Below are 21,143 nucleotides of genomic sequence, written 5' to 3' on the forward strand. Positions count from 1 at the left end.
TTGCCAAGCACTGTGCCGAGCAACACAAGATTGCTTTAGAAAGGTCACGTGCCTGGCTTGAGGTCGGAGCTCAAGGATGCTACTGTTTGGAAATTTTAGGCAGACCCATCCTTTATGGTCTTCATAATTTAAAGAAAGTTGCTGTATGAAGCAATCATACCATTTCAGAGAGGGAACTTCATGTTCTTAGGTTCTGCCTGGCTTCCTGTTTCTAGGGTTTAGGACTAGCCTCTATTTGGCATGAAGTCAGTGGACAAGCCAATCTTGCAGCTGTGGGAGGGGCTGTCCTCAGGAAGCCCACCTCCAGCAGGCGTCCGGCTCTGTTTTCTTTGAAAGTGCCAACAGGGAGCTCAGAGCATAAGGAATATTCTGTGTGCTTCATTCTTGTCTTTCTAGAGTCAAACAAAGCTTTTTAAAAACACACCCAGAACCTTAAAATAGGAATGGCAAGTTTGACTGCTGAAGTGTTTATCTAAGTCCTGGCCAAAGCAGATTACAAACCAGAGACTGGAAATTCTCTGGTCTAAGAATAAATTAGAAACGGGAGACAGAGGCTGGGAGAGGCTCAGTTGTGGTTAAAGTGCTGGCAGCAAAATCGTGAGGACTTAAGCATGGAAGCCGGCACCTGTGTAAAATGGACACAGTGACATGCAGGATGTCTGTAACCCTAGTGCTAGAGGTAGGAACCAGGCAGATCCCCAGAGCTCACCAACCAGCCAGTTTAACTAAATATGTGAGTTCCAGATTCACAGACCCTGCCTGAAACAGTAAGGTAGGGGTTAACCGAGGAAGACAACTGTTACCAACTTCTGAGACCAGAAGTTATTTACGCACGCGCATGTACGCATGTACACACACACACACACACACACACACACACACACACACCATACATAAATACAAAACAAAAAGAATGAATAAGAAACAGCCACAGGAGATAGAATTTTCAGTTAACCCAGATATTTATGTACACTTTCCCTGGAAACCAACACAGAAACGAAATATTTTTGTTGTTGTTGTTAAAAAAGGGGGAGGGGAATTGAGATTGAGGGTAGAGACAGCTATAGTATTCATGGAAGAGCTCTAAGATTTCTTTGTTGGATGGCATCCTACAGAGGCATTTAGGAAATGTGAGGGCAGACAGCTGCTTAAATCCCAGAATGATGTCTCTATGATGGTTTAATAAAAAACAAAACAAAAACAAAAAACAAAACAAAACAACAACAACAAAAGCACAGCATAAGTCAGGCATGGCAGAGCTAGGTGTGGCTGAGTTAGCTAGGTGTGGCGGAGCCAGAGGCTGGGTAGCAGACTCAATACTTGCCTGAGCTGTAGCGTGAACAATGAAGTAAGGTCTCATACAGGGGGGCCTTACACTCAATTCTGAACACCACACGGAGCCCCATGGAAGAAACAATAGTTTGACTAGTCATGAGAACGGTGAATTTCTCTCTCTGTCTCACGCTATCCTTATTTTTACACCAGATGATCAGAATGGCCAACGGGCTTGGAAAGTCTTCCTACTTTAAAGGCAGACACTAAGGAAGGGTGACAGGGTCAGCCTGTAGCCAGGGTCGGAATTGTAGCTTTCACTCTAGGTGTGATGGTGGCTAATCTCACTGTCAACCTGACAGGCTTTAGGATCACCTAGGAGATACACCTCTGGGTGTTTCTGGGCTGGCTTTCCAGAAAGGCGTAAGCCAGGAGGAAGACCTGTCCTGGCTGGAAAAATGATGGATGTAAGTAGAACACCAGCATCCATCTCTTTCTGCTTCAGACTATGGACACAATGTAGCTAGTTACCTGCTACACCCATTGCCCACCATGAGACTAAATAAATCCTCTCTCCCTTCTTCCCTTCCTCCCTTCCTCCCTCCCTCCCTTCCTAGTTACTTTTGTCTTGTATTTGGTCACGGTAACTAAATGCACTAGGCTATCAAATAAGGCATCTTAGCCCCATTTTTGTTGCTGTAAGGAAATTACTCTGGAAAGGGTTTATTATACTCTGGTCCACACAGTTCAAGGATACACTCCACGGTGATGGAGAATTCAGGGCTGTGAGGACTTGAAGCAGGGGACACAGTGTGTCCACAATCCGGAACAGGGGGTGATGAATGCATGCTCTTTTCTAATCTAGCTCCCTTCCTCCATTTATACTGAATAGATTCCCAGCCAGGAGAGGGTGTCTACAACGACAGGCCAGTCTTCCTGTTTCTATTAACACAGGATAATCTCCCAGGGGTGCGGACACAGGCCTGTCTCCAAGGTAATTCTAGATTCTGTCAAACTGGCAACAGTAGCCATCACAGATGGGTTAATGGCAAATGGCAAACAGCAAGCCACTCTGGGCCTTTTTGTGTCTAGCAAGGGAAAATTCTCAAGAGGAGGTGGCCCATAGCCAATGGCCACATGAGTGGATCAATGCTTGTGCCACCAACAAAACTAACACGAGAATGCCCAAGGTTACTCCTCGGCAGTGGCCAGCATCTTTAGTAAGCATTCCATATTTACGGGAGTGCTTAAAATTCACAAGAGTATTTTCTGGAAGCCACTACCCCCCCCCGCCCCCAGTTCTGTCAGCAGGAGGCTATCCACTGGCAATGATTTCTTTTTATGGATTTTGGTAAACTTGCATGGCAGCGCACAACATAGTTTGCCCGTTACTCATCCGTATGAGCTGGGACCTCTGGGTCTTGCCAAGGAGTTGCTTTTGTGCGGTGTTTGTGTAAGTGTGGGAGGGGTGAGGTAGGGAAGAAAAGAAAGGTTTCAACATCCGCTATGGTGAGCCCAGTTCTGAACCTTGTTAGGATTCACACCCGCTGTGAGCATGGCTACTGTGTACGCAGGTGCCTTGGTGCTCTGTGAAAAGACCATGTCAGACCCGGAACACTTTAAAATGAACTCTTAGCAGGAGCCATGCTAATCCACAAGTGACATAGTATTCATTTTTACTTAATACCTAAATATGGCTGCATGTTCAGCTTTTATTCAGCTCTGTATTTATTTTTTTTTGGGGGGGGGGCTCAGACTTTGAAAGAAAAAAGTGATCTCAATAAATTTAATTTTTGGATCTTCAAATGGCACAACTCCAGAACAGTATGTCAAACTAACAAATTCATGAAGTAATTTGTGACGGTAAACATCAGCCTTTCTGTACAAAGTGTGAACCACACTGCTAATTCTGCAGTCTTTTGGAGATAGAACTATAGCACCAGCAGAAAATACATTCCCAGCATCAACAGCTAACGCTCTCTTCTAGCCTTCTAAAACGTCAGTCAAAGCATCTTTTCCCAGTGAAGCAGCACTCTTCTGGGTTATGAGAGGCAGCTTGCTGATCCAAGTGTCACTCAGAACTAGACTCCTGGGGTTGCAGACATGGCTCGGCCATCAAGAGCACTGGTTGCTCTTCCGAAGAGGACCTGGGTTTGATTCCCAACACCCAAATGTTGGCTCACATCCATCTGTAACTCCAGCTCCAGGGGATCTGATGCCCCCTGCTGGTCCCTACAGGCACTGCACATATGTGGGGCCCAGAAATACAAGCAAGCAAAATACTCATACAGATAAAATTAAAAAAAAAAAAAAAAAAAAAAAAAAATCTTATAAAAAGAAAGAAAGAAGCAGGTGCCTTTGGGAACTAGCCGCGATGGTGCGCGCCATCCTTGAGTACACAGAGTTCAAGGCTAACCTGGGCTACTTGAGGCACACCACTGACTGCATGCTTCCCGTGTTGGAGTCTACAGCTCGTTCTTTAAGTGTGCACTTGGCTTGGTTCATCTTACCGTGTTTTGGTACTTACGGGAATGCCGGTGAAAGTGACTGGGGGTGACTGCCAGGGAATGCTGAACCTGTTACCATTGGGGGTGAACTTTGCAGATCCCGGAATAGTCACTGGGGGTGTGGCCTATGAGACAGGAAGCAGAGAAGGCTGTGTCAGGGAATGACTGTGCAGTGAGTTAGCGCTCATCACCAAAGCTGGGCTGCAGGGACAGGCAGGGCTGCTCTGGGAATGTACGCCAGCGGGCGGAGACTAGCCTTCCATATACATATAATATCAGCGATCTACTCGAGGTACAGGAAATGGCCTTTGGCTGTCAGTTCCTGAAATTCAATCACATATACCTGTTTTTGGACATATGCAAGTAAATCTTGACTATCAAATTAGGAAGCAAATACCTGAATAAGTTTGGGAATGGGTACAGGTAAGCTATAAATATTTTCAGTGTAATTCAGTGATATGCACTAAAATTGTCAGTTTTGCCCATCAGATAGCTCACACCTAAGGGTTGTTTCTGAGAAACGGGAACAGTGATGTGCCCTGCGCGGCCATGTACTGTGACCATGCTGAGAGACTTGGCTAGTGACGTGGCTTGGCAGGTAAAGGTGCCTACTGACTGGCAAGCCTGCAGACCTGAGTTCAACCCTGAGGACCACAGAGAGGAAGCAATGTGTCAAATGTTTGCGCACACACACGTACATACACACAAAATTAAAGTTTAACAGGAAGTTTGAAAGCTTTCAAACTGAGCAAATGAATATAACAGATGACAAAAGTCGACTCTGTAAAGTAAGTGACTGTGGTTTGCTTCTCCAGGCTTAGTTGTTTGGTTTTTTTTTCTTTTCTTTTCTGAATTACAACTGTGTCAGCTAGTTACAGTGGTTTTGTACCCGGCACACGGGGACACACTTTGGTAATACACAGAAATGCCCATAAACTCTTCATTCATGTTCCAGGTGACACAATGACACTTCTGAGGATTAAAATGAAAGCTAAAAAAGCCATAGACAGAGATTGTTCATAGTACAGTTCCCTTTTCTGGATTTTAAAGTTTTTTCTTTTTAAAGACAGGGTCTCATGTGACCTAGACTAGCCTCAAACTTGTTGTTATACTGCTGAGGCTGTCTCCATCTCTCGAGTGTTGGGATCAAGGGCATGGGACACCGCGCCCAGCTCCATGTGGTTACCAGTGGAAAACCACAGTAGACAGTCACAAAAACTATCAGAATGATTGAAGTAATTATTTCAACTTAATCAAATCGGGCAGTAGATAGTTATTGGGGACTTTTTAAAATAAAATAGGTAGGGCAATGTAATTTCAGAAATGCACGGAGGATCTTTATGAAGATGCCTGAGGTAGCTGTGATTGTTGGTATCCTCAGCACGCATTTGGAGGATTTATTTCTAAGCTCAGGCTTCTGGGGTCCCAGCTGTGACCCAGTAGGTTGGTGTGGGTAGTGTTCAATAAATTTCCATTCAAAACAACTTCTAGGGGGTGCGGACACTGTTGAGTTGGGGAACACTGACAGCCACCTGTACTCTGAGACGGTTAGTTACCCACCTAGAAGCAGGGTATGCTGAGACCCCAGCTACGCAGTACAGGATTTCTGTCAATGCTCCAAAGCTTGCCGAGCAAGGCTCAACTTTACACTCACTTTTAAATTAGCTGGGCATGGTGGCGCACACCTTTAGTCCCAGTACGTGATAGGCACAGGTAGGTGGATCTCTGTGAGTTCAAGGCCAGCTTAGTCTAGTGAGTTCCAAGACAGCCAGGGATATTGAGGGACACTGTCTCAAAAGACAAACAAAAAAACTTTTAAATTAAATGTATTGTCTGTGGGTATGTGTGTGTGTGGTATGCAGGTAGCCAGAAGGCAGTTTCAGAAGTTGGCTCTTATGTCATGTAGGTCCTAGGGATTGAATACTTCCTCAGGCTTGGTGGCAAGCATTAAGCCTTATACACCGGCATCTTGCTGGCCCCTTGACTTCATCTTTTTGAAACAGGATCTTGCTTAGTAGTCCTGGCTGACCTGGAGCTTAACATCAGGCTGGCATTGAACTCACAGAGACCCCTGCTTCTGCCTCCCAGATGCTGGGACTAAAGGTGCATGCCAGCACTCTTGGCTTAATTTTCACTTATTGGATGCTCGTAAGCTATGACAGTCATGAATCTGGGGGCTTAACACTGCTAAGGATTTTTAATCCTCTTTTTAAAAAAAGATTTATTATGTCTACAGTATTCTGTCTGCATGTATCCCTGCCGGCCAGAAGAGGGCACCAGATCTCACTACAGATGGTTGTGAGCCATCACGTAGTTGCTGGGAATTGAACTCGGGACTTTCGAAAGAGCAGGCAATGCTCTTAAGCGTTGAGCCATCTCTCCAGCCCTAGTTTTTATCCTTTTTAACAACCACGAAGGGAATGGATCTTCGGCTGACTCTGGGAGCCCAGGAATCATCTGTGGGGTCCATTCAAATGAGATATGACTTTTCCCCCTAGTGGTGCTGAAGGCTAAACAAACGAGGCAAGCACTCTGTCACTAAGCTACACTCCGACCCCTTTGCTTTTCTTTTCCTTTTATGGCAGGGTACCACCAAGTTACCCAGGATGGTCATGGATGTGCTCTGCTGCCTCAGCAAGCTTCAAACTTATGCTCCTCCTGCTAAGCCTCCCGAGTAACCAACAGTACAGCCCTGGGCCACTAGAGCCTTTTGTTGTCTGGCTTTAGAGATTGCATCTCAACTATGTAGGTCAGGCTGCCCTTAAACTCTATAGCCCAGCTCTTGCCTCAAATTCATGATCCTCCTGCCTCAGCCTCTTGAGTGCTGGAATTGTAGGCATAAGTCACCACTTAGGGCTTGAGATAATGATTAAGAGGAAAAATAGGAAACAAAACAAAACAAACAAACAAACAAACAAAAACAACTGCGTTGTTGGCCGCCACGCATGGTGCTGTTTTTACCTAGCTGTCTTGCAGTCCCAGGCCTGAGGGCTACCGCTTTTGACCAAGGACCCTATCGAGTTGTTACCTGGTAAGCATGGTCAGTGTGCACGAGGTAGAGGGTGGTGGGCGCTGAGCGGCTCAGCGGCGTCATTAGCTTGGTGTCTGTTTTGGCACAAGGAATTTCAGTTCGGCTGGAGTCTGGGACAGGAAACGTAGGAGGTGAAGCCAGGGACTGGGAGGGAGAGAGAGGAGCCGTGCCGCCCAAGCCCTCAGCCACCGAGTCCATGTTGAGCTTGATCTCAGTGTAGTAGAAGTCCTCTTCTCCGTCACTGTAGTCAGACTCCCCAACTCGCCTAGGGAGGGGGACACCAGAGCTCAGCCATCTGTGCATTTGCCTCCACCTTAGGCAGAAGATTCCCTCCCTCAACCTGGAATACTTTGCTTTCTGTCAGTAGCCATATGTGTATCGTATTTATCCTGCAACACCCAGCTACCTGGAGATCCTCATTGGCTTCTGCTATGATTTAACCAGCCCCACCACCCCATAGGCTCTGTGCTTTCCTCCAAAGTCCCAGCCTGACACTTCTGAGCATCCTGTGTAAAGATCAGTACCTACCACCACTGACCTCAATTAAGGACTCTCAAATATTGCTTTATCTTTTTTCACTGGGACTTAGCAAAGCCTCATACACTAAATGGATGTTTGTTCTAGTCTGCCTCTAGACTATAAAAGTTCCATCAAGCCTGGTGGCAGCCCACTCCTTTGATCCCAGCACTCGGGAGGCAGGGGCAGGCAGATCTCTGAGTTCCAGGACAGCCTGGTCTACAGAGCGAGTTCCAGGACATCCACGGGTACACAGGGAAACCCTGTCTCAAACAAACAAACAAACAAACAAAAATCCAAACCAAACAAAACAAAACCAGAAATTTCCATCAAGGCAGTCTATGTTTTGTCCCTGATAGGAGATAGAAAGTTTTATATGTAATATAGTCTCAATGATTCTTAGACTAGTAAATGAATGGGTAGGTAGGTGGGTGGATGTTTGGGTGAATAGGTAGATAGATGGATAGATTGATAGGTAGGTAGGTGGGTAGGTGGGTAGGTGGGTGGGTGGGTGGGTAGGTGGGTGGGTGGGGGGTAGGTAGGTGGATGGATGGGTAAGTAGGTGAATGGATGGGTAGATTGATAAGTAGGCAGGTCGATGCATTGGAGGGTGGTAGAAAGATTGCTCTAAGTCGTCTTACTCTATTTTCTGTTTCTGTGGTATAATACCTGATGCCAGTAAGTGAAAGGAATAAAGATTTATTTGGCTCATGGTCTGGATGCTGAATCTATGACCATAGTGTTCAACATTGGCCTCACGATGTCTGAACCCGATACGGTCAGACAGACCCAATCTACTAACTCGTTTTTCTCTTTGTTTTAGAGCCACTGGTGCCCACATCCTCTTGTCTTCTCCTAATTCTGAGCGCTTCCCAAAGACCCCTCTCCAAATACCATTAACATAAGAGTTTGGAAATCACATTGCCCTCAAACAATATTGGTGGTGGGCTTGTTAAATCACAGCAGAAGCCAATGAGGACCTCCAAATAGCTGAGTGTTGCAGGATAAACACGATACACATAAGGCTTGCTTGGAATCATGCAAATAGAATAATTCCTTCCTTCCTTCCTTCCCGCCCCCTCCCTGGATACAGGGTCTCTATATATAGTCCAGCTGTCCTGGAATTCACTATGTGGGGTGGGCTGGCCTCACACTCAGAGAGCTCTGCCTGCCTCTGCCTCCTGAGAGCTGGGATTAAAGGCGTGACCTACCACACCCACTCCTGTAACGCAATACTGCGCTCTTCCCCAAATTCCTACACGTGAGCTCAGCCCATACAAGCCACCACTAGTCTGCTGATCTGCCCACCTCTCTAAATCCCGACTTTTCCTTATCTTTCCCCTCTTTCACTAGATGCATAACTAAGGATACCTTTTCCGGAACATTAGGCTCCTCCCTCTTCTTCTAGAGTCCCCTCCCCCCTTTTCTTAGTGGCTGCCTGCACCCCGGTGGCTGTGGTCCATGCTGACTTAAATGACATGGTTTCTGTTTGTTTTCTAACCCTCCTCTTCTCCATCCACTTCTAGGCAGCTGCTGAGATTTACAACTTGCCTGTCCCGGGTCGTTTTAAATTCTAATGCAATTGTTCTCAAGCTTCCAGTTCAGTCTGTTTTTAAATTATTTTTAATGAACCTTAGAACCCAAGAGGGGACCTCCATTTCCTGGGTATCAGTGCTTACTCATAAAACTGTCCACTGAGCCATCTCTCCAGCCCTGTTGCGGGCTTTGAAAACCTCTTTTGTCCTCTCACGACGGCTCTAGCTCTCCAGGGCTGTGTTCTCCACATATAATCAATGTTTTTGGCACTAAGTAGGCGCCTACCAAATGCAGCAGGAATGCGCAGTAGAGGCTGCTCTGGCATGGTGGGCGAGACCACACCTTCTGGAATTGTATTTTTTCAGGCTGACACGTTGTGTGTGATTCTGGCAGCCCAACATGGTCCTGTACCTTGCCTTGGCGTCTTAAGTTAGTAACATGAGATCACAAGAATACTTTATTGATGTGATGGAGTAAGTGTGTGAATTCGAATGGACACTTCTGTATTTATGATGGAGTAACTGTAGAGAGCTCGTTAACATACCTGAGCACAGGAACTAAGCTTCTGTGATTAATCCCAGGGACTTTAAACTTCTTTAAGTGGGAGAAAAGTGTGCTTTCTCACAGAAAGTTCTGAGCTAAGAAACTGCCATGACTCAATATTTAACCAGTCTTGCTAATTTCCCAAGGACTGTGTACCCAGAACCCCACTCTCTGGAATGGCTGAAAGCAAGACACACCCCTCAGTTGATGGGCACATCTGGCACTAGCCAGAGGTTGCTCACTGGAAACTTGTTTCCCCTTTAGAAATCCCTATGTAGACCTAAAGCAAAGTGTTGTCCCTCAGCTGTTCGGCTTGGCCAGATGAGTAGTGGCTTCTCCCTCCGTTTTCTCCAAGCCCTGCAGAGCTGTCTCCGCAGAGCTGCCTCTGCACCCTAGCAGGTCACACAGGGCTTGGCTTTCTGACAGGCATGCCATTGAGGACCCCAGGGAGCAGGGCAAGGAATGGGTGCCTGTTCTATTCCTGTCCCTGCTTCCTTTCCAGCCACAGGCAGGCTGAGCTGCCGCTGGTCGCCAAGTGCTACTAATAGCACCCGGACCCGAGGGAAGTCATGAATTCTCCAGGGGGACAGATGAGGGTCAGTCCCTGGAGACCGGGGGCTGAGTGATGGGGATGTTAAAAACCGTGCACTTTTTAAGGCTGTGTGGGGTGCCTGAATTTCATCGGGTGCAGGAGGACATGTTGTCTCGGGTGGGGTTGACACGTCTCCCCAGCCACTGCTTGCTAGCAGTGTCCCAACAGTGGCACAACTGGGCTCGAGGAATAAGAAGGTGAAGGCCCTGGTTCCTCCCGGTTCCCCAGAAAGCACAGGCGTGAAGTCCCGTGCACTTTGATGAGGGTCTTTCCCGAGCAATGGCTGCCAGGATGGCGAACTGCAATTGACCGAGGTGACTGAGTGTAAGAGCATGCTGGGGACGCTAAGGGATCCCAAGGAAGCCATAAGTGGTTGGCCCTCGGATGCCGCCCACCCGAATGAATGGGCCGTCCTGGATGCTGTCATAGTCTCTGAACATTCATACACAGAGCCCAGGTGCCTGCTCAGCAGGGCTGGTCCGCGAGTTCTTCATCTGGCTTTGCCATGGAAGGTGCGATGACGTTTATTTTTTCCCGTCTGTCTTTGGGAGTGGGGGTTCTCCTAGAGTGACAGTAGCTTTTGAGGCTCGAAGTCATGAACATCAGCCACTGCAGAAAGCACGCACATCTCATTTACAGACACCAGGGCCTTAAGGACTCCGTGATGTACGTTCACCCCTCCCACGGGAGGGGCCCTTGTGGCATGCTTTACACTTTGATTCTTTTGCACAGTTTATTTTCCTCCCTCAGAGGTAATATTGACTGGCTAACCATCTTGAGAGGGACCTAGGGACGAGAGTGAGGACTTGCCTAACGTCACCCAGAACATAGTTTAGGGAGACTCTACAGCCGGGTGACCTGGTGGCTGCCCATCAGCAGAGTCCGCCTCTACCGGGGAGGGCGGGCTACCTTACCCGAGGTGGATGGCCCGGATGTGCTTCTGGATGCCCGCTGCCGTGTTCAGCACCTTGCCACAGTTTTTCCAAAGGCATTTGAACATCACCTTCATGGAGTTCTACAGAAGCGAGGGGACACCACATCACAATGCAAGCAAACCATCCATGGTTACTGTGTCACCCCTGCCCACCCTTTCCTGTGGACACGCCAACAGGAATGGGCCCCCTCCTCTTGCAGAGAAGCTACTGGCGGCTGGTGGCTGCTGGAAGAGGGAAGGGTCTGTTTTCTTCAAGTGTTTGACTCTGATGTGGTCCAGCCACACTACAGGGGATGGTCCCACAGCCATGCAGATTTAGGCAGCACTAATTAGACTCAACGGGTCATTAAAAAAAGAAAGAAAGAAAGAAAAAGAGGGAGAGAGAAAGTCTTCGGAGTGACTGGACACACCGACTGCACACCAAGCCTTCCAGACATGAGTTTATTGGGGAAGGGTGTGCGTAGAGAGGGCAGAGGCTTCCTATTTCAGCTAAAACACATGTGCAGAAGAAGTATGTTACACATCATATGCCAACCTTTAGGTTAATCTTGAGGTTGGTAATGGGGGTTAGTTAAACGAATCCCTGTGGTGGTGGCCTGCATAGGGTCAGATGTTTGAATGCACATTCCACCACCCCCACTGATAGAGTTGATAGATGGGCTTAGGAGGCGTGGCCTCGCTGGGGGACGTGCACCACTGGGGGAGGTCCTTGAGTCTCGAAAGCCTGGTGACATTCCAAGTGCGCTCTCTGTTTCATGCTTGTGGTTCAAGACGTGAGCCTTTGCTCCAGTAATCATGCACCCTAACTCTCCGCAACCAAAAGCCCAAATAAGCTTTCTTCAGTTGCCTTAGGCATGGTGTTTTATCGCATCCATCAGAAAAGTACCTGATACCATCCCATGTGTACCGAGCACACTAAAAATGAAGCCACACTTACTTTTCATTCTTTAATGTCCTTTTGAAAATAGTTTGTGTTTATTTATGCACGTGGGCCTGCCTGCCTGCCTGCATGCGTGCTGTGGGTGCGCTGTGGGTGCGCGCTGTGGGTGCGCAGGTGCCCGATGAAGGTAGAAGAACGCGCCCCATCCTCCGCGGCTGCGCTCAAAGCTGATGTGAGCCCCTGCTCCAGGTGCCTGGAACAGAACCCAGGGCCCCTCTGCAAGGGCAGCGAGTGCTCTGACCACAGTCACTGTGCTTTCAAATGACCTCTTATTTACTGTGTGGGGCAGAGCGGTGGTCAGGGTGCACAGCCGGCGCCACCTCATCCGCTCCTCGCGCTCCCATCTCCTTCCTGGTCTGCCCTGTTTGACCCCACAGGCCATTCTGCGTCCTCCACCCTGCTCAGTGCCCCAGAAGGCTGGCTCCATGCACAGAATCAATGGGCTCCTCCTGCCTGTGGGTTTCTGGTTGGATGTGTCCGATGCGAGGCGATGGGAGGAGGCAGGAGAAAATCCTGATTCCCCCGGTTCCCATTTTAGCAGGGCCACAGCTGTGTGTGGTTAGGTGCCATTCCTGCCTGGCGATCAGTCCTCCAGCTGAGACTCTAGCATTCTGTTATTCCCTCTGATCACGTCTCCAGCTGCCGTGGTAGTGGGGATGGGCTTGCCTGACCATTAGGTCCAGAGTTGGTCTACTGCCCCTGTTCGCTCCCCAGACCCCATTGGTACTTTCATTAGGACATCTGAGTGTGCCTCGGGCCCTCTGCCAGAGCCTGAACTCTTAAAAGGAAATACAAGTTATAAAAGAACTTAAATAATAATTTGGAGGAAGTGATTATGCCATGTTTTTTGGTTATTTGTAAGTTTCTTTTTAAAATAATAAGAGTATATTAAATTAAAAACAAATACCGGGTCTTTAATTCCAGCATTCGGGAGGCCAGCCTGGTCTACACAGGGAGTTCAAGGACAGCCAGGGCTATGTAGAGACCATCTCAAGAAAACCCAACCAACCATAAATACAAACAAAAAAGGGAGGATTACATTTTTATGTTAATTTCTCAATTAAAGAAAACTATTCTGTATTTTAACTTTTGTTGCCATGTTTGTTTGTTTGTTCCTTGGTGCTGAGTCCCAGGGCCCTGAGTGTGTTAGGTAAGCAGTCTACAGTGAGATCCATGCTACCTATTTTTAACTTTATTTATTTAAATCACTTACTATATTTTTAACTTTTAATTATTTGTTGTTTTGGCGTCCTGACACACACACACCTTTAATTCTAGGACTCAGAAGGCAGAGGTATACGGATTTCTGTGAATCTGAAGCCAGGTTGGTCTACACAGTGAGTTCTAGGCCAGTCAGACCTACACAGTGAGATCCTGCCTCAGAAAAACAAAACAAAACCAAACAAACAAAAATCTGAGCGGACTAATGCTGCTTACTTAAATTTGGAGAAAAAACAAACACGACGGAAGATTACCTCAGCTTCAATGGACTTGAGCAGCTAGCTTTGCTTCTACACCAGCCAAGGGTGTGCTCCCCTCAAGGGCACAGACACTTAATGCTAGTTTAATTCCTTTCCCAGTCCCCTCACTATATCCAGCTGAAACCAACCCTCTCTGTCCACAAACAGACTACTTGCTGTTAGGCTGGAGCAAAAGCAAGCCGCAGGAGGAGGAGAACGAGGAAAAAAATAGCTAAATAAACAACGCCCAAACTGCTGCACGGCCCAAGCCGTCTGGAGGAAGCCAAGCCAAGCAAGCAAAGCTGCTGGCCAGGCCACAGCGGCCAAGTGTGAAAGGCCCATCTGTGCTCAGCCTTGGCCTCTCCTCAGGGTTCCAACAGATGTGCTGCCCGAGAATGCCCGGGGGCAACAGCTGAAGATTCGCCCCCAGTGGAAAGCACGTTTGCTGGACATCAAAGTCAATGTCAGCTGAGTCTCACAAAAGGCAGCTGAAGGATGGAGAAGGGCAGAGGGAGGCAGAGGGAGGCCCCGTTAGCTGGTACTGCAACCTCCATGCCTCATCTGACACTACAATGTCCCCTCCCCCGACCCAGGGCACGGCACTCCAGATCGCTGTACTATTCCAGATGTGCAGATGTTTCCTGGCAGCTCTTTGGATGACCTGCTTGGTGCCGTGTGTCCTAGAGAATTTCTAGAAGGTCTGAAGAGGAAGTGCCTTGGGCTATAGACTTTTTTCCCACCTACTTTTCTTTTTGAGAAGCTTTTTTTTTTTTTTTTTTTTTTTTTTTTTTTTTGCTGTGTAGTCCACACTGGCCTTGAACTTGAGGCCCTCCTACCTGAGGCTCCTGAGTATTGGGACTACAGCAGCCTGGGGCCACCACTCCTGACCCACAATCCTATTTTTGCTCCCCCATGACAAGGTTTCACTATGTAACTCACTATGTGTAGACCAGGCTGGTCTCAAACTCAGAGATCCATCTGCCTCTGACTACCTCCCCCCCCCAACCCCATGCTGTGATTAAAGGTATGGGCCATTAGGCCTGGTCACAATCTTATTTTAAAGTGGTTTCCCACCTGGGCTAAATGGAGCGCCTTTCCATTCTCCTGCTGATAAAACCTAGACTGGTACCCAGGAACGACAGGACCGTTGCCACGGTACCTCTCCTTCCCTGGGACAGGGACATGGCTTGGTTTAGAAGTATGGCTGGACGTGCTCAGGAGCACATCGGATTAAAACAACCGTCTGCAAGTTTCATGAACACTGCTGTATCAGCATAGCCTATGCAGTGTAGTACTGGCTTTTCTGACGCACAGGAGACTCCCAGGGACATATAATTATTCACTATGGGGATGAGGATTATACACAAGTATGCGGGTATGTGTGTGCACACTGCGGAACTTCTGAACTGTGAATCAGGTAAGTATCAGCTCCACACTTCCTTTTCAGCGTGTCTCAAGGTCAGGAGGTCCCGACCTGAGGTCCTTATCAAGGGCCAAAAAAGCTAAAGAAATAGCTACTTTAGACAGCAGCTTCCCACATGCAAACTTACGTTTACGGGCTCCCTCCTTTATTTGTACGATGAGCAGATTAAATGAAATTAGTAGACATAGGGTGTCAATTCAAGGTAACGGTGAATTCAAATATGCCGAGCGCAGGTGCGCGGTGTGCTGCTGAGGCTGTGCTGATGTGTGGGAAGGGTGTGGCTCAGTTGGTAGTGCTTGCCTAGCATGTGCAAAGCCCTGGGCTCATCCCCAGCATGCATAATGGCCATATCAGCACTCATCTGTAATCCTACCACTTCAGTCAGTCAGGCCATCCTTGTATACACACAACCAGTTCAAGGCTAGCTTGGCCTTGAAGTGAGACCTCCTTAAAGACAACAACCAATCAAGATCTCTGCAAGCGTACTGGAGCGTGTTCGTTTATGGTTTCTTCCCTACGGCATGATGACTTTGACCCTAGCCCACCGTCCTGTGTATTTCCGGCTTTTCCTCTTTTTTTTTTTTTTTTTTTTTTTTTTTTGGCAAGTGTGGTGTTCTGCTATACGAATATGCCAGAACTTCCTTCCCCACGTGCCTGCTGGCGGGCATTTGTGTTGTTTCCGGTTTGGAGCAGTAACGAAAGAGGCTGCAATGAACACTTGTCTGTAAGTCTTTTTGTGGACATGTGTTTTCTAATCTCCTAGGTAAATACATATGCGACAGTAGAGTTGCTGGGTCACGTGGTTAGCATATATTTAACTTTCTAAGAAACTAACTGCCAAACTGTTTCTCAAAGTAGTTGTGCCGTTCTGCATTTCCACTGGCAATGAGTTGCCAGGGCTTGGTATCCGCACTACATGTCCACAGTTTCCCTTGGTTCTACCACGGCCAGCTCTGCGGCAGCGGAAGAGCCTGTCTGGGGTGCGGGGTAGGGGTAAACGTGCTGCCCGCCCGGTTAGCTAGAGTGGTGGTAACACGGGAAAGACGTCAGTCAAACTCACAGAACTGTGTACCAAAGGTGAGCTCACGATATTTTGTGAGATCTATACTTAACAAAGATGGATTTAAGGTGCTCCTGAGCCAATAAAGGTCGCTTGCCATGTGTTTGCTTAACCCGTGGATTTTGGAAGCGAGTACCATCCTTGGGGTCCATCTGCTCACTCCTAGACGAGGTTGACATGTGGACAGGTCAGGACCACAGTAGACGATGTCTGAGTTCCTTGGAGCTCCAGCACCCTCACTAGAGACCACTGGGCTGGTCAGTCCAGCAATCCTGGTAGCCCAGATGTCTTATTTTTGCACTTTGTCCTCCCCTGGGTTAATCAGCTGGGCTAACCCTGGCGATCTGTGCCCTTCCAGTGAGCCCGCCCCCAGCCTCCCTTACTGTCCTCACGGGACTTCTGAGCAATGCTCATTACAGGGACCTTACTGCTCCTGCTAAGTAGACGAGGAAGGAGTTCTGCAGAGACAGGGGCACCACACTCATGTGTGAGGGCTTTGTGGATTTGTTTGCTTTTTGGTCGGGCGGTGGCACCACTCACAATAAAGGGATCTGGTTTTGTTGTTGCTTTGAAAGATAAATGCAGAGTGCAACAAATGCTTAACTTGTGATGTAAGACTGCACGGCTGCCGGAATGCCTGTGCTAGCGCGGAGCTCTTCCCCCGCACCCAGGGAAAACTGTCCGGGGTCATGACACTGCGGAAAGCAATTGAAAGGGTGGGAACAGAATCTCCCGAGTGTCCCTGAGGTGCGGTGCTGCTGCTGGAGTCCTGCATCACGTTCCCTGGTGTGCCCCCAACTTCTGCCAGAGCTACTCTCCTTCCCTCTCTGCACCGCTGGGGTTTTCCCATCAACCCCAAAGGTGCACGGGGTGAGTGACGGCCTCACAGTTACTCTGAGCCACTTGGCACGGGCTCCACCAACACAGGATCAGGATGGAGGCAAGTGCTCTCTTCTCTCCACAGCCAGGGTTCTCAAGCTCCGCGCCCACTCGGCATCCAAGGGTGGAACCTCAGCCTGGTACCACATCCGCTGCTCACTCTGCACAGCAGCCCACCAACACGGTGCTTCCAGAAGGGACGCCGCCAGCTTCAGAATGCACAGCCTCCAGATCTGATGGCATTTTCCTTACTTATCAGCACTTCACGTGTTCCAGGAGGTCTTGTGGAACTGACGGTTAATTCTTCTACAGAACTGGATTTCTCCTGAGAACACCAGAGTGCCCATATTTTGGGTCATTGCATCACCTTGTGGTCATGACAGGAACTGCAACTTCTCAGAGTCCCAAAATCACAGTCTGTAGAAGAAGTTGGAGGCTCCCTGAAACCAGACGGGAAAGTCCGATAGAATGCACCCCTACAAAGCTGGCCAGCTGACTTGAAGAGCCAGGGCAGCCCGGTGTCTCTCACGTTTTCGTTGCTATGGCAGACCCTCGCAGGGAAAGGGTCTGAATCCCTCGCTATACCTTCAGTGCCTTCTCCCGCCTGGTCTTGGGGTGTGGGTCTGCTGGGTGTCTGTCTGGTCATGCCATTCTCCTCCTAGGCGGCATTCCCCAGCTCATTTTGCCTCAAGCACAACCTCTTCATTCCCTGTTAAAGCTCACTGTACCTCTGCCTCAGCGGAAGCAGCACCACTTGGTGCAACACACACACACACAAGTCAACGCGCCGCCCGCCTCTGCAAAATGGGAATACGGTTGTGTCGGAGATTTGGAGTATGATTACAGGAAGCGCTGCACTTAGCTGAGACCACGCATGGAAACAGCGGTTATCGGAAAATACCTCTCAGTAAGAGATAACGCTTGTCTATGCCATGCAACTCACACTTCAAACTTCTTTACATCAACGGATCCACAAGAGTTAGCAGTGACTACTTCCTCTGCTGTGTCTGCAGCTCACGCAAGGCGCGTTGGAGCCGCTCCATGTTCCGTTACACAGCATCCCATTTAACAACTTCACAACTGTGGTGTACACTGGCATGCACTGAAGTGAAAACCTGAGTCCAGCACATTCTCTCCTGGCTTGTTAAAGTGTGCTGCTCACCTTCATCAGATTGACTCACAGTCTACTTGTCAAGTGTAACTCCCATATTGGAAGAATCTTGTCTAGAAATTTCACCAACAACCTCCACAGGATATGTGACTACTGCAAAGTTGGTGTGTGTGTGTGTGTGTGTGTGTGTGTGTGTGTTCAAATGGGTACTAAGACTCTAAGAGAATAGGTAATTGAACTTAGGTAGCTCCATGAACAAGAACAGATGTGTTCAGTCAAAGATAAGTGTTTCTTCAGTGTGGCATCCTGGACACTTGGTAGTCAGTCCTTATCCCCAGGGATTAGATATATTTGGACTTAGCCGGGGGACAGGATTGCTGAAGCACAGAGCGTGACTCTCCATCTTCACTGTTTTCTGGTCGTACGCAGATATTCTATGGAAAATTCCCTTTCCATCGTCCCAGATGGCATTGCTGAGCTTGGCTATCAATGCACACACCTGGCGTTCCCATCCTATGGCAAATTCTGGTTGCATGTGCAAATGATGGTATATATTTGAAGTTGCCATTTTGGTGATGACAGAACAGCTTTAGATCCACCAGCCTCTGCCTCCCAAGTGCTGGGATTAAAGGTGTGCATCATTGCTGGCTAGAACAGCCCCCCCTTTTTTTTTTTGTAGAATGTGTATGAAAGATTGACATAGCATCGCAAGAAATTAATTCTGTAGAGACCTTTTGAAACATGAATGACAGTGTTTACATCCTGTAATATTATCTGAGGACAGCTTGTGTCTCTCCAAACAGTCTAGCCTTTTCACACATCGGCCTCTGCCCACCCGGCTCTTAACCTTTGAATGAAGTGGCTGTCCCCACTTCCAGGAGGTTCAGAATTTTGCCTGATGGTCTCAATAAATACCAGTCCACCAAGTAAACAAGATGGATAGTAGCTATCCAGTTTTCTTGCATTTTTAAAAAAAAACTACTTAAAGTCATTTTGAGTACAAGAGGCCAAGGCAGTGAAACATCCGTTACTCCCAGTTCCCTCATCTTTTGTCTTGAGGACCCTTGCCCCAGGAAAGACAGGATGCGGCAGAGAAGCCCTCTTCTCTGAGGAAAGACGGCCCTATTCCTCAGCGGGAACTATTGTGCTACTTAACACTGCACGCTCTGAGTGATGCTGAGGGAGGCAGGGAGGATGCTGGACCATTGCCTCCTCTTTGCATTCCTCTCTGAACACATTCAGGGGAGGACGAGGTTGCAACTCATCCCCAATGCCTCCGTTTGTTTTGTTTATGAGTTACCATTACGAATGACGACATCCGTATAGAATTTTAAAACCAGCAAGTAATGTCATGGTTTCACATAATTTTAAAACGATGCTAAAATGTCCTCTAGGTTTGGTAGCAGTGTTGCTGTAGCCTATGAAATTAAAAAAAAAAAAAATACTTCCATAAAGCGGAGGGTGAAAGGACACCGAGAAGGGCTTAGCCGGTAAAAGCACTTGCTACCAAATCTGAGTCACAGTCTAATGCACACTTAACATAAGCAAGTAAATGTTAAAATATAACCCAAACCCTGAAAATGATGATAACAAATATTCCTAAGGAGAATCTAAAGATTATGGCTCTGGTGGACTCCGGGCCCATGTAATAAAAATCTCCCAGAACCTCAATTTCTACACAGCCCGCCTTGAGGGCAATCATTTAAACTACCAAGCCCGGTGTTCGTCTCCTCTTTATGGTTTTGTTTATAAACATACCTTTCGGGATGGAAGCATACACGTTTATGTGTCAACCAACCTTTAAGTATCCAGTTGTGTAAAAATGAACAAACTCTTTTGGGCTGACTGAAGCAGGAACGAGAAAAAACAAAACAAAAACAAAACATACCGACCACAGTTTAAGGGCATTTAGCCACAGGTGGTCTCAGTCCAGCACTTCAGCTTCCCACGATGTAAGAGGCCGTTTGACAATGCACACACAGCACGGAACTTGCATGCTGATGAGGACACCGCCAGGGATCCGAGTCATTTCTGTCTTCAGTCAGGGAAACTGTAGCGTCAGAGACCATTACTGCAGAACGCGGGCTGGGCTGGGGTGGGGCTGCCCATTCTCACGAGTGACTATGCACCTGAACGGTGGGTGCAGGGCACGGCGCAGTACCCACCTTTCTCTTCCTGGGGATGGGCTCGTCGAAGAGCAGGTTGCTGGCCTCGGCCTCGTCGATGCCATCATCCGGTGGCGCTGGGCTACGGAAGGGCTTGAAGCTGTCGGCGGACAAGGGCGGTGAAGGTGTGGACGGGTTGGACTGGTCGCTGGGAGCGCTCCAGCTCCAATAGCCGCTGCTGCTGCTGCTGGACGGTGCGCCCTCCTTCCAGGACCCGCTGAGGCCCTCTGTGAGTACAGGGGGCAGCAAAGTGAGGGCCTCCGGGTTCTGTCCTCGCAAGTTCACCCCCATGTTGCATGCTCACCCCCATGTTGCATTGCATCAGAAACCCCCAACAGCTGCAAGCAAGCAGTACGTTCATAGGTTCTTGCCCACTCCAGTCACATGGTAGCTTCTAGGCAGTTGTTCTTAGCTACAATGTAACAGGGCTGTCTGGGCTCTCTGGTGTGTGTGTGTGTGTGTGTGTGTGTGTGTGTGTGTGTGTGTGTGTGTGTGGTTACTGTGTAGCACTCCCGCCTTGGGTCCATTACAGGGAAACAAGAAAATAAAGGTTATTTCTTGTTCGCCAACCATGGGGAGGTGGGGATGGCCAGTCACCATGCCTCAGTGTGTGAAACTGCCCATGGTATCCCCCTGGCCACCAGGCTGCCTGCCCTGGTTCTAATCCTCCCATAAAAAAAAAAAAAGCCATTACTCAAGTGACTATGGTTACTTAGGGGTACATGCCTAAGAAATCAGATTAAGATTTAAGACTCTCCCAGAAATGGTAATTTCAAGATAGACATCCAAAGCAACTTCCTATTGCTGATCGAAACAAACAACGTCTTACATTCTGACTGCTCCCATATCCTTAAAAGTAATTTTCAAAGTTAGTGTATAAAATAAGGGCATTTCCATACATCTGTGTCATTCATTAAACTTCATTCTATTCGTTCTAATTCTAATTCTTCCCCTTCCCTCTGGCCCCTCTTTCTAGTCTCCTCCTCCTGCATTCACACACAGTGCGTTCTAATTCCGGCGCTCATCTGCAGTTCAAGCGCGGTTACATCTGTCACTCAGAGTAAAGAATATCCAGAATATCCCCATCTGACGGTGGCACAGCAAGTTCATCTACCTGCTCTCTGACTAGTAAGTGACCCTGGACGGCCGTGGCCAGGACCAGGTCCGCTAGTGG

The 21,143-nt window shown here is 48.2% G+C and overlaps 1 protein-coding gene across 1 annotated transcript in view; it reads right to left on the reverse strand.

Annotated features, from left to right (window-relative positions):
• Nucleotides 1–21,143, reverse strand: part of Znf704 (zinc finger protein 704) — a 72,986-nt gene that overhangs the window by 1,718 nt on the left and 50,125 nt on the right. Inside the window, exons 3-6 of the mRNA XM_051196727.1 lie at nt 19,970–20,196; nt 10,912–11,012; nt 6,808–7,075; nt 3,800–3,904 (exon numbers count right to left, since the gene is read on the reverse strand). Coding sequence (XP_051052684.1) covers nt 3,800–3,904; nt 6,808–7,075; nt 10,912–11,012; nt 19,970–20,196 — 701 coding nt within the window. The remainder of the gene's footprint in view (nt 1–3,799; nt 3,905–6,807; nt 7,076–10,911; nt 11,013–19,969; nt 20,197–21,143) is intronic.

Source organism: Phodopus roborovskii, unplaced genomic scaffold, assembly GCF_943737965.1.
Source record: "Phodopus roborovskii unplaced genomic scaffold, PHOROB, whole genome shotgun sequence".
Lineage (NCBI taxonomy): Eukaryota > Metazoa > Chordata > Mammalia > Rodentia > Cricetidae > Phodopus > Phodopus roborovskii.